This window comes from Canis lupus, chromosome 32, assembly GCF_048164855.1.
Source record: "Canis lupus baileyi chromosome 32, mCanLup2.hap1, whole genome shotgun sequence".
Lineage (NCBI taxonomy): Eukaryota > Metazoa > Chordata > Mammalia > Carnivora > Canidae > Canis > Canis lupus.
In genome coordinates, this window is record NC_132869.1 from 27,735,147 (window position 1) to 27,747,222 (window position 12,076).

A 12,076-nucleotide genomic window follows, 5' to 3' on the forward strand; every position below is an offset into this window, starting at 1 on the left:
GGCTGAGTGGGGCTTACATACAAAGCGTGTTTATGTGGGAGAGAATGTGTGGGGGTTGCTTTCACATTATGGAATTCTTAAAATTGTTTAACCGGGAAGATGTTATTCAGAAACCCCTGGTGCCTTCAGCTTGTTTTTTGTTGATTTCAGATTTCTTTTTTTTCCCCATTTTTAATTATCTCTGGAAGAGCTCAGGAGTCCTCCCCTGCTCTCTCTAAAATAGTTATAAAATTAATGCACTGATGTCAAGTTGTTACTCCAAATAAAAGAGTCTCTCATAGACTCTTGTGTTCAGCGGAGAAGTCCAGCCCCCTCCTGCTGCGTATGAGAAAAAGGGCAGAAGCTGGAGGCTGGATATTTCTTCCAGGGCCAAATCCTTAGCTTTTCAATCACAGACGCATATAGGGTAGAACCCGGGAGTCGCAACTAGAGTTCTGTCTACACGAATGTACAAAGTCATGCCTTCCTTTCGATGGTCCTTGGTGCATCTGGGGGTGTAGGTAATTTAGTAGGTAGAAAGTTTACACCAGCTTTTAGAAATATTTTTTCTGTTCTGTTGCATTTGGCAGATTCCCTTTTTTAACATTTGGTAATGTGTCTTCTCTAATGCTAGAAAGAAAGTTGCCAAATATAGCTGTTGAGCATAATAAAACACCCTGAAAGTAATATTAAGACACTTCTTTTTGGTGTGGGTGCACGGATGTGTGAGTGCCCGTGCACACTGCAGGGCAACCTGAAGGAATCTGCCAAGCTCACGGCTGGAAGGGATCTTGAGTCAGCAATCAGTATGTCATCTGGGCAGAGCAACTCAGTAATTAAAATGATGGGTCTTACCAAATTAGAAAAATAAGCAAATAAACAAATGTTTATGAGTGTCTGTGAAGAGGTGCTGTGCTGGGCTTCATGGGTGTTACAGATGCATATGGTAGCATGTCTCTGCTGCCCCAAAGTAGCTTAGCTGGGGAGACATAATCCATGAAAATTCAAATAATAATAGAAGATTTAAATAGTATTTCAAAATAGCTATTATTAATAGATGGGAACAAAAATGGATGTGTTTTTGCAAAAGTTCTCCGGAAAACATTAATATTGTTCTAAGATATGGAGAGTGGATTAAAGCCACATCAGTGGCCGTTCTGAGGGTTTTAGGGGTTCAGATAATTCCAGACCATTTGTGAATTCATCTGGACCTGACAAAGGCCACGTGTATGTTACAGATTTACTGGTAATCCTTGCACTTGCTGGCAGCCACCATAAATGTTTTGAGCATTTTGAAGGCTTTTTTGTTGTTTGTTTGTTTGTTTGTTTTAAATGGGTCAGAAATACAGCCCCTCTTCACATTTGCAGAGGGAAAAGAAAACAAGGCTTGCAAAGTGGAATCAAGGCCATTTTCACAAAAGGCAGAAGAAATAGTTGCCTTGGGACCCTGTGGAGAGACTCACACACCGTCTCTGGAATCTAAGACTTTTGGAATGCTGTCCTGGCCGTTCCCACTGATGGCAGCCACTGGACCTGTATACAGTGCCTGATTCCCTACATAAGGGCAATCCAGGGCTCTGATGAGGGTTTCAGCAGGGGGACTGGGCTCAAGCCTCATTATATGCCCACAAGGGAATGGGGTTTGGGGAACAACTCATAGGAAAATGGGAGTTGTTTGGTGAGTATAGAGTTTCGGTTTTGGAAGATGAAAAAATTCTGGAGATCTTTACACACCAGTGTGTATACAGTTAACACTACCGTACTGCACATTTACATTTTTTAACGATGATAAATATTTATTTATTTATTTATTTATTTATTTATGGATTTTATTTATTTATGAGACACACACACACACACACAGAGGCAGAGACACAGGCAGAGGGAGAAGCAGGCTTCATGCAGGGAGCCCGATGTGGGACTGAATCCCGGGTCTCCAGGATCACGCCCTGAGCTGAAGGCGGCGCTAAACCACTAAGACACCCAGGCTGCCCAGTCTTTTTTTTTTTTTTTTTTTTAAGATTTTATTTATTTATTCATAAGAGACACACAGAGAAAGGCAGAGACATAGGCAGAGGGAGAAGCAGGCTCCATCCACGCAAGGAGCCCGATGTGGGACTGGATCCCGGACCCCAGGATCACACCGTGAGCCTAAGGCAGATGCTCAACCGCTGAGCCACCCAGGCATTCCAAGGATGATAAATCTTGTGTTACCTGTTTTTAACCACAGTAAAAAAAAAAAAAGAGCCCAGCAAACTTATTTTAACTGAGCATATCTTTAACATAGCATATCTTTTAAACCCAGAATCAGGCTTGTCTCTTGGGTTTTGATAACTGTAAGTGGGGAATTTCTTTCTTTCTTTCTTTTCTTTCTTTCTTTCTTTCTTTCTTTCTTTCCTTCTTTCCTTCTTTCTTTTTTTTTTTTTGCTTTGTTTTTGCTCATTGGTTTATTCTTTTATTCAAGGAGTTTTTATTTAGATTTTTGTCATTGTGAAAATAACATTCAGGTATTTTGAAAATAAGGAAAAGTGGAGTATAAATGTACCCAATGCCACTATTTATATTTTGATATATTTCTTTATATTGTTATAAAAAATATTATCATAGGGGCACCTGGGTGGCTCAGTGGTTGAGCTTCTGCCTTCAGCTCAAGTCGTGATCCTGAGGTCCGGGGATCAAGTCCCACATCGGGCCCCTACTGCTCGCTCTGCCTATGTCTCTGCCTCTCTCTGTGTCTCTCATGAATAAGTAAATAAAATCTTAAAACAAATTATAATAGTACTTTTAGTTCTGGAACCCCTCTCCCACTCCCCTCAGGACAGTTGAATGATTTGTGCATTGCTGGAATTGGAAAGAAATGTCAAGGTGTGTCAGGTGAGATTCACCTGCCATTGATTTAAGGTGTCCAGAGAAGGACATTTTGGTGTGAGGATGCCCAATGACTTAGAGACTCTGTAAGGCCTTATAACATTCCTTCTTTTGGTGACTTACCCAAATTTCTCCCAGATCCACCTCATAACCCTAATGCCATTTCCATCCCCAAATGTGCTAGTCCTGTACATTTCTTGCAAGCATGGCTCATTTAATCACCAAAATTCTGTCCAGCTTTAGGGAGAGGGAGCTGTCTATTAAGGAGACAGGATGTGCTTCTTTGAACGGTTTTATTTTCTTTGCACATAGTTTGGAGGCACGAATCTTAACCCTCAGTCTTCACCTGCTGTTATCCATGGTCTTTCTTTGGCCGTCTTTATCAATCTAATACTTTGGGTTTGGAATAAGTCATCCCTGGCCTCAGTTGCACAGCCCTCTTCATCCTACTTGTACTGAAAACAAATGATTTACCCTGATGCCAGCTATTCACATCACAAAGCAATGCTAGCCATGTGGCACAAGGTAGGTTGGGGGAGTGGCATCAAAGGTAGCCACAAGTCAAGGAAGTGTCCATTCATGGAGACAGAGCCCTGTGGTGGGTCAGATAGGAGAGGGGAGGGAGGCAGGTAAGAGTGGCCTGTGCACACAAAGGGGTGGTGATTGTCTTGTCCTTGACCACTCCATCCATCTCCATGGGCCTAGGGTCAGCTGAGCTCCTCACTTTGGGGAGGAGGAAGAAAAAGGAGAGGATGGCAGAGGTAGACCTTAAAAATTGACAGGTTCTTTAAACTCAAGTTAAAATGTTTTGTACCATCTAAATTGTGGTGCCATAGAGCAAAGCCCTGGTTTCCAGGTCCTGATTATGGTTTTATATAGCACTATAAATCCTTTTTCAAATCGTGTTCTTTTAAAAAAAAAAAACCTTAACATTATAGCTAGCATATAAATATTTTCTATGTTACTTCATAGTCTTTGTAACTATGATTTTAAATAGCTATTGATATTCTCTTAAGTGGATGTGCCATATTTTAATTAAGTACTCTTTTATTGTTGGACATTTAACCAATAGCCATTTATAGGAATATTAACATTTAGATAAGATCACATATTAAGTATGGATAAAATGCTTTATGGCTAGAGATTTGATGAAGATTAGTTACTGTTCTAATTTCATGGTCCTTGGAACGTCTAGGGCAAGACTGAGTTCTGGGTGTGTGTGCTGGAGAGACTAACACTTTGACTTCCTTCCTCCTCATGGTCTTTACATGATTGTTTGTGTAGGCGTGGGAGTAAGTAATTTTCTTTCTTTTTTAATGGTACAATGAAAAATTAAGAAGTAAAACATCATTCATTTAGTTGAAACCCTCTGTATCCATATGTCTAATCCCCTCTGTCTCTTGTGCATCTTCAGCTTTACTAGATATTGAAGATCGCTTTCCAAAGTAGTGGTACTGATTCACATTCCCATCTGGTGTTCGTGTTGTTCCATATATATTCCCGTCAATACTTGATCTTGCTGCACTTGATTTTTGCCAGTCTGATGGGGTGAAACGGTATCCCTGCGACTTTATCTCTTGTGGCAAATTAGATTTATGTTATAATTTGTTTTCACTGGCCAGCACAGAGCCAGTGTTATGAAAAAACTTGTTAGAGTTCTTATCCTGGGCAGCCTTGTTAAAGTTCTTATTCTGGGCAGCCTTTTTCTGGGCTCAAGCGGTTTAGTACTGCCTTCAGCCCAGGGCCTGATCCTGGAGACCCGGGATCGAGTCCCACATCAGGTTCCCTGCATAGAGCCTGCTTCTCCCTCTCCCTGTGTCTTTGCCCCCGCCCCCGTGTGTGTGTCTCATGAATAAATAAATAAATAAAATCTTTTAAAAAAATAAAGTTCTTATCTTTCTGCAGTATTTTTTTGAGATTTTTTAAAAAAAACATAACAACCATTTGGAAATTTATTAAATGACTTGAAAGTTGGACTATAAAATAAATAATCTCTTCCCAGTGAGCAGAACTACACCTTGTGTGATTTGGTATCAGAATCCTAGGTGATTACAGCTGCCAACTGTGTACAGGTGACTGCCATATGACTGGTCTCTGGTTTATTCTGTTGGTTAGGAGCATGTTACAGATCCCACCATACTCCAGGGGTGGGGATCATACAAATATAGACTCCAGGAGGCAGGGATCATGGGGGCCACCTTACATACTAGGCTGTCCCCCACAATAGTTACCATGTTGTGACCATCATATTTCAATGTCATAGGTTTGGATGTTTAGCACTGCTACTGCAGTCAGAGACAGTCAGATTTCAGGAAACAGACTCGTGCAAGTCTGGTTTCCATCACAGTGAGAAAAGTAGCTGGCAGACTAGGACTTGTGCTAATTCCTGCAAGATCTCCTTTTATACACATCCAAATGGGAAGCTAAATGAAGTGCTTGGTGAGTGTGGGCTCAGGGCAAGAGGAGTGAGCAGGAATATCTTAGTGGCTAATGTCATTGGACCATGAGAACTTTTTTTTTTAACGCATAACTTTTTTTTTTTAAGATTTTATTTGTTTATTCATGAGACAGAGAGAGGCAGAGACACAGGCAGAGGGAGAAGCAGACTCCCCGTGGGGAGCCCGATTGGGACTCGATCCTATGATCCTGGGATCACGACCTGAGCCAAAGGCAGGTGCTCAACCACTGAGCCACCCAGGTGCCCTGGACCATGAGAACTTAATGCGTTCCTCTCCATCAGAGAACTCTTTCTGCTGCTCCAGATTCTTAGATTGTTGGAAACACTGAAACATTTTGCCTCTGCAAACTCTGCTTTTACTAGACATGCTGTGTATACCATCCCCCTTTCTGGTTGCACATTCATTCTCTAGTCAGAATATAATTCATTTGATTGAAGTCGACATTATGAAATGTCTTCATTTCTGTCATCTGTCCTTGAGATTCATTTATCCAGCAAACACTCATTGATCATCACTGTGCCAGATGCTTGGAATAAAGCTGTGGAAAATACAGCTCTTCATGGAGCCCACAGTATGGAGCCAAAGACTGACATTGAACCAGTAATCACAAGTGTGACGACTGTTTGCCCTGTTTTAGTTGTGTCAGCAGTATCTCGGATTGTTCTTAATGATCCACTGATTTTAATCCCATCTTGATTCTTTAGATTTCATTGTCAGAGTCTCACTTTAACCTTAATTTTGAAAGTAGCTTGCATTCTGTCCCGCAAACTTTTATACTATCTACATCATTTTTTTAAAGATTCCATTCATTTATTTGACAGAGACAGAGCGAGAGAGAGTGAGAAAGAGCAGGGGAGCAGCAGGCAGAAGGAGAAGCAGGCTCCTCGATCAGTGGGGAGCCCGATGTAGGGCTCCATCCTAGGACCCTGTGATCATGATGTGAGCTGAAGACGGATGCTGAACCAACAGAGCCACCCAGGCGCCCCCTACCTGCATCATTTCATAAAACAAAGGAAAGGAAAGGAAAATAAGAGACCAAAAAGTTGAACTGACTCATGATTTAAAATAACATTTCAGTGTAAATGTTCATCAGTAAGAGGCTGCCTAAAAATTTAGTGTATCCATTCAGTCAGTGTAATATTATGCAGGCATTAAAAATCATGATGTGTCTTTATATATTTAGATGGAAAGATGTTCGTGATACAGTGCCAATTAGGGAATGCAGGATACACATGGTATAGCGTATGATCTCATGGTTTTTCAAAAAGCTGTATCCCTGGAGAGAGATCTTTAAAAAATGTAAATTGATATATTAACATCATCAATTTCCAGTGGTTTTCACTGTATTCTTTACGCCTTTATGTAGAACTTAAATTTTAATATTATATTAATCATTGAAAGCACTTTTCAGTTTAAGAAAAGGTGTTTCTGGGGATCCCTGGGTGGTGCAGTGGTTTGGCGCCTGCCTTTGGCCCAGGGCGCGATCCTGGAGACCCGGGATCGAATCCCACGTCGGGCTCCCGGTGCATGGAGCCTGCTTCTCCCTCTGCCTGTGTCTCTGCCTCTCTCTCTCTCTCTCTCTCTCTGTGTGTGTGTGACTATCATAAATAAATAAAAATTTAAAAAAAAAAAGAAAAGGTGTTTCTTAACATGTTTCAAATATCTTCATACAAAATATGTATGTTACAAATTGCTCTTTTCACATGATGTGCCCTGATTAAAAAACACAAGTGACAGCATTGCTTCAGTGTAGCGAGCGGTAACAGCAGCAACACATGCTGATGCCAAGAGGAATAGCATTGGCCAAATGAAAGGGTTAAAGCAGGTACCCAATAATTTCCCCACTAGTCCCACCCAGGAAACAATATATGTCCTTAAACCAATAAATGCTACTTGCTGAACTATTTATATAAAATTTTATTTTTTAAAATAGGTGTATTTTCTATCAGATGTGCATTAGCCAGAGAAAGGAAAGGAGCCAGCCCTTCCTGGGAGCATATGGAGTGCCCTAAGGCCAGACAGTGTTCTGGATTCCCCATGGTCCTCCTGTGGGTTATGTCTGGTGAAGAAGAGACCCAAGGTTCAAATCTGTCCTCCCTCCTTTCCTGGCCACGTGTGGTTGGGCCAGTTGCTGAACATTTTAAAATATCTTTCCTCTGGGTAAATGGTGATGATAAGAGCATTCCTTCACTGATAGTGAGGATGAATTCAACTGGGGCACATGAGTGTACTCCGGGAGTATCTGACACTGGTAAACACTTGGTGAGAGTGAACAGCTATTATTTATGTGGTCCCCAGCCCAACAAGCTAGGGCCAGCCTGCTAAGATCACATTGTTAACGGGGAAGCTAGGATTCAAAGAAGGGTCTTTCTGACTTCACCGCCCATGGTTTCCATGCTGGAGAAGTGTGCCTGCGATTGCACAAAGCATGAGTGGGAGAGGAGGGAGAGCACAGACATTAGGGGGAAGATAAATGGACAGTGAGAATGGGAAGTTAAGAAAAAGGAAGAGGCAAAGGAAAATGCAGGGAGAGCCATGAGGGTTAGGAAAGGGAAGCCAAGAGGCCAGGGAGTGGAAGAGTGGGGAGAGGGAGAGGAAGGAGAGAGGAAAGCAGAAGCCTTCCCTCCCCGCCCACCCCCCACCCCCCACCCCACCCCCCCCCCCCCCCCCCCCCCCCGAGTTCCTGGTGAGTTTCTGGTTAGTTCTTGGTCCTGGGACTTCTTCCCTCTTCTTTGCCTAAGGCAGTTTGCTTTTCCCAGTTCCAGCTCTGGCCCCACCCTCACTGCCCCAGCACTGCCCCAAGGACAAAGTCCCAATCCCTGAGCGTGGGTTAGAGCTGTAAGTTAAAGCACGACTCCCTCCTACCTAATCTTTCTAGACACACCTTCAGCTGTTCTCTGCTCTCTATCCTTTCCCTCTATTTTTAACTATAAGAAAATAGACTTTATTCCCCTACTGCCAGATTACAACCACTTTATTCATGAATGCTTTGCCTATTTTTAAAAAAAGTTCTGACACTCAGCAGAACACATCAGTGCTGTATTTTGATAGTAAACTGAAAAATTAACTTAATTTTTATGTAATTGGTATTTAATTTTTCAGTAAAAACTATCATTATCAAAATGATGTATCATTTTCCGTGAAATGATACTGTAGTTATTTCTACCCAGTGTCATCTTAGTGATTTTCTTTAAAGATTTATTTATTTATTTTAGAGGCAGGGGAGGGGTGGAGGAAGAGAGGGAGTGAGAATTCAAGCTGACTTCCCACGGGCTGGGAACCCAAAATGGGGCTCTGATCTCACCTCCTGAAAAGCATGCCTAAGCTGCAGTCAAGAGTTGGAGACCTAACAGACTGAGCCATCCAGGCATCCCCAGTGTCATCTTACTTATAAAAATATGATAAGAATCCTCACAATCACAGAAAGTTATTTTGGTTTAGAGAATAGCATATCCCTTTGCTCTTTGGTGAACTCCCAAACTGTATTGATATATTGCACGCTGTAGGCATTGTGATACTTTTTCTTATTTCTTTCAACTCTTCTCTCCTTGCTTTACCTACCTGTCCCTTCCCCTAATTTCCCCAAGTTTTTTAAACTCATAAACTGGAGATGAATGTTATAACAGCAAAATACAGCACAAACAGACCAGCATACAACCCAGATCTGCCTAATAATGTCGCAGACCAACTTGCAGTGCTAGAGCTCAGATTTATAAATGTGTAGGAACTGATGACCACAGGCAAAATAAGCCAGAATTGACAATGGGAAGATCTGGAAATGGTCTTTGAGAAGTTATTTAACCCAGTGAGTTATTTATTTTTAATATTTTTAAGCCTTATTCCTTTGTGACATAAGCCCCATTGTTCTAGCAGACTCAGGATACTAGCCAACCAAGCAAGCTAATAAACAAGTTCCCACCACATTTCATGAAGAGGGCACCAGTTCTGAACAGACCTCAGTGTGTGTTGTGAGCTCATGCCATGTGACATTTCCTGTCATAGAGAGTGCATAGTGCTTGGTAATAGGTTTGTTATTGAAAGACAATCTCGGACAATGCATAGTAGATAGAATCCTTTTTCAGGAGGTTGATGTGGCTGGGCTTCTGTACCTCCAGCAGGAAAATTCTAGAAGGGTGAAATGACCTTCAGAAAAGGGGATTCTGGGCACCTGGGTGGCTCAGTAGTTGAGTATCTGCCTTCAGCTCAGGTGTTGATCCCGGGGTCTGGGATTGAGTCCCACATCAGGCTTCTCACAGGGAGCCTGCTTCTTCCTTTGCCTATGTCTCTCATGAATAAGTAAATAAAATCTTTTTTTAAAAAAGGGATTCCAAAAGTGTCCATTCATTTATAAATCTTATATTAAGTGGCTGTTTGGGATGCAGTCTTAGTAAAGAACTATACTTTTTAACCAAAACATTCTCTAATGCCTTCATTGCTGCAGTTTCTGATACTGGAATGCAGGTCATGCTCCCATTAGCAGACATGTATGGACTGTTCTGGGTCAGCTCTATGTCTATTAAGATTTGAAATGTGCTCTTATGGAACATGTAGTTTAATAGAGAAGACAGACTATTAAACAGCTAAAAATAACAGTATAATAGGTAGTATAAAAACATAGAATAAAGTGCTGAAGAAATACAAATGAAGGAGCTATTTTATTGAATTGAAGGGCAGGTGGGGCCTTAAAGGATGAATAGGAGTTTTCTAGGCAGGAGGGATGAGAAGCGTGTTTCTCATAGAGCTCACCGACAGAGGTGTGAAGGCAAAAGAGTGCATGACATATTCAAGGACGGTGGCGGGTGGAGTGGCAGTGGGGAGGATTAGCATTGGCTGGAGTGGTACCATATGGAACTGGAGGAATGAACTAGGCCAGAGTGTGCTGAGAGCCTAGAAAGTAGAGGTGATGTTGGAGTGTTGAGGAAAGAAGGTGTGGAACAATCTTTCTGTTTTCTACTTGTGGAAATCTTACTCATTTTCATTAGTTCCTCCCTGACCTAGCTGCTACCTGGGAAAAAGTAAGGCCTCTCCTTCTTTCCTCCCCATGTGTTTTTGTTCATAGCTGCTTATCCCATTGCTTCATGCTTGGCTGAGATATATATCTATCTTTCTCTGTAGGCTGTGAAGCCCCTGAGGGGTTGGGATTTTGTCTTATATATTTAGGTTACTCAGCTGCATAATAGATGCCAGATAAATGTTTCTTAGACTGGGCTATTCCATAGATTAATATCTCAACTAAGGTATATTCCAACTTTAAAATGGTAAAGATTCTATGATTCTAAATCTTAATGTCTTCCACACTGGCCTAATTTCATGTAGTCTAAATGACAGAGATTATTATCTTAAGAATTGAAGAACTCCTTTGGCATCATCACTTGTTTGGCATGAATCACTTTTTTTTCTTAAATGTAATTTGTTTAAATTCAAAGTTTTTTTGTCTAGGAAAATGAAATGTTCACATTTTGAAACTCTAAAAATAACATACTGGAAGAGTTGGTGCCAAAACAATGGTTTCAATCAGAAATGCTCTGTGAATCTAGCATCTAAATGAGACCTAATTACTGAATCAGATCACGGTTACTAGGCATTCATTATTTTAAGGCAATTAACATCACTATTGAGAAACCTAAGTGATGAAATATTTTAAAAACTCTCCAGTTTTGCTCCAATTTCTAATGTGTTAGGATGACCAAATGCTCTTTATAGGCGAGATAAAATGGCAATGATGATATCTTTTAATAAAGCTTTAATAAATATCAATCTTATTCTATTTGTGGATAGATAGGTTCTCCTGAATCAGATCCGGTTGATTACGTATTGATTTAAGATGAATTTAGAAATAAGTGCCCTTAATTTGCTATGAATTTACTAAATTTGCTGAGATCATATTTACTAAGGTAGTTTTCTACCTTACATGATTGAATAAGCCTGTTAAACTATCTTGTTTCTGTAAAAGTGGTTTCTCAAGCTTAAAATGCAGTTATGGGAGGAGGAAACTTCAAAAAAATCTGTTTAAGAGTCCTCGTTGATCTAACAAGGCTTAGCAGTATTTTTTTTTAAGATTATTTATTTATTTATTTATTTATTTATTTATTTATTTATTTATTTATTTATTCATGAGAGACACAACACACACACACAGAAAGAGAGAGGCAGACACACAGGCAGAGGGAGAAGCAGGCTCCATGCAGGGAGCCTGATGTGGGACTTGATTCCAGGACTCCAGGATCACGCCCTGGGCGGAAGGCAGGCTCTAAACCCCTGAGCCACCCAGGTGCCCCAAGGCTTAGCAGTTTTAATTTTGATTTTTCTTGATCCTTTTCTCCTTATTTGCTGTTTATTTCATGTATAGGATATAAGACCTTTAATAATATAACTGATCAGTATGTCAGCATTAATATACGATCCACTTAGTAATTTAATAATAAACTTTAGATGTCATTTAAATTCCAGATATAAACTGTTAAATAATTTAATGCTTTCTTTTTTCCACAGATGTGAATTATTAAAAAGAAAATGGCCCAACGGAGCACTGTATTTCCTTCTCTCGTCACCGAGGAAAGGTATAATATATGGAAAATATGCATCTAAGGTATACTTTTCCTTTCCACCAATCCCATGAGGGCTGCTAGTGGGTGTGATGGTTATTATAAATGAAGCCTTGTGGCTGTTACATTACCCAAGGATGATTTTGTTCAAGGGCAAGAGAAGTACAGTTGCGCCCCTCTCCAGCATCCAATTTGTAGGATCTGCTCAGTGATGATAAGTGGAGA

At 40.7% G+C, this 12,076-nt stretch overlaps 1 protein-coding gene across 2 annotated transcripts in view; it reads left to right on the forward strand.

The window, feature by feature from the left end:
• The window catches only part of FAM81A (family with sequence similarity 81 member A), a 75,885-nt gene that overhangs the window by 6,906 nt on the left and 56,903 nt on the right, over positions 1 to 12,076 (forward strand). The window contains exon 2 of one of the 2 annotated variants that reach the window (XM_072808828.1): positions 11,799 to 11,866. In XM_072808828.1, the coding sequence (XP_072664929.1) occupies positions 11,820 to 11,866 (47 nt within the window). In that variant the 5' untranslated portion in view covers positions 11,799 to 11,819. Of the gene's footprint in view, positions 1 to 11,798; positions 11,896 to 12,076 lie in introns of both variants that reach the window. The other variant, XM_072808829.1, reaches the window with a different exon arrangement.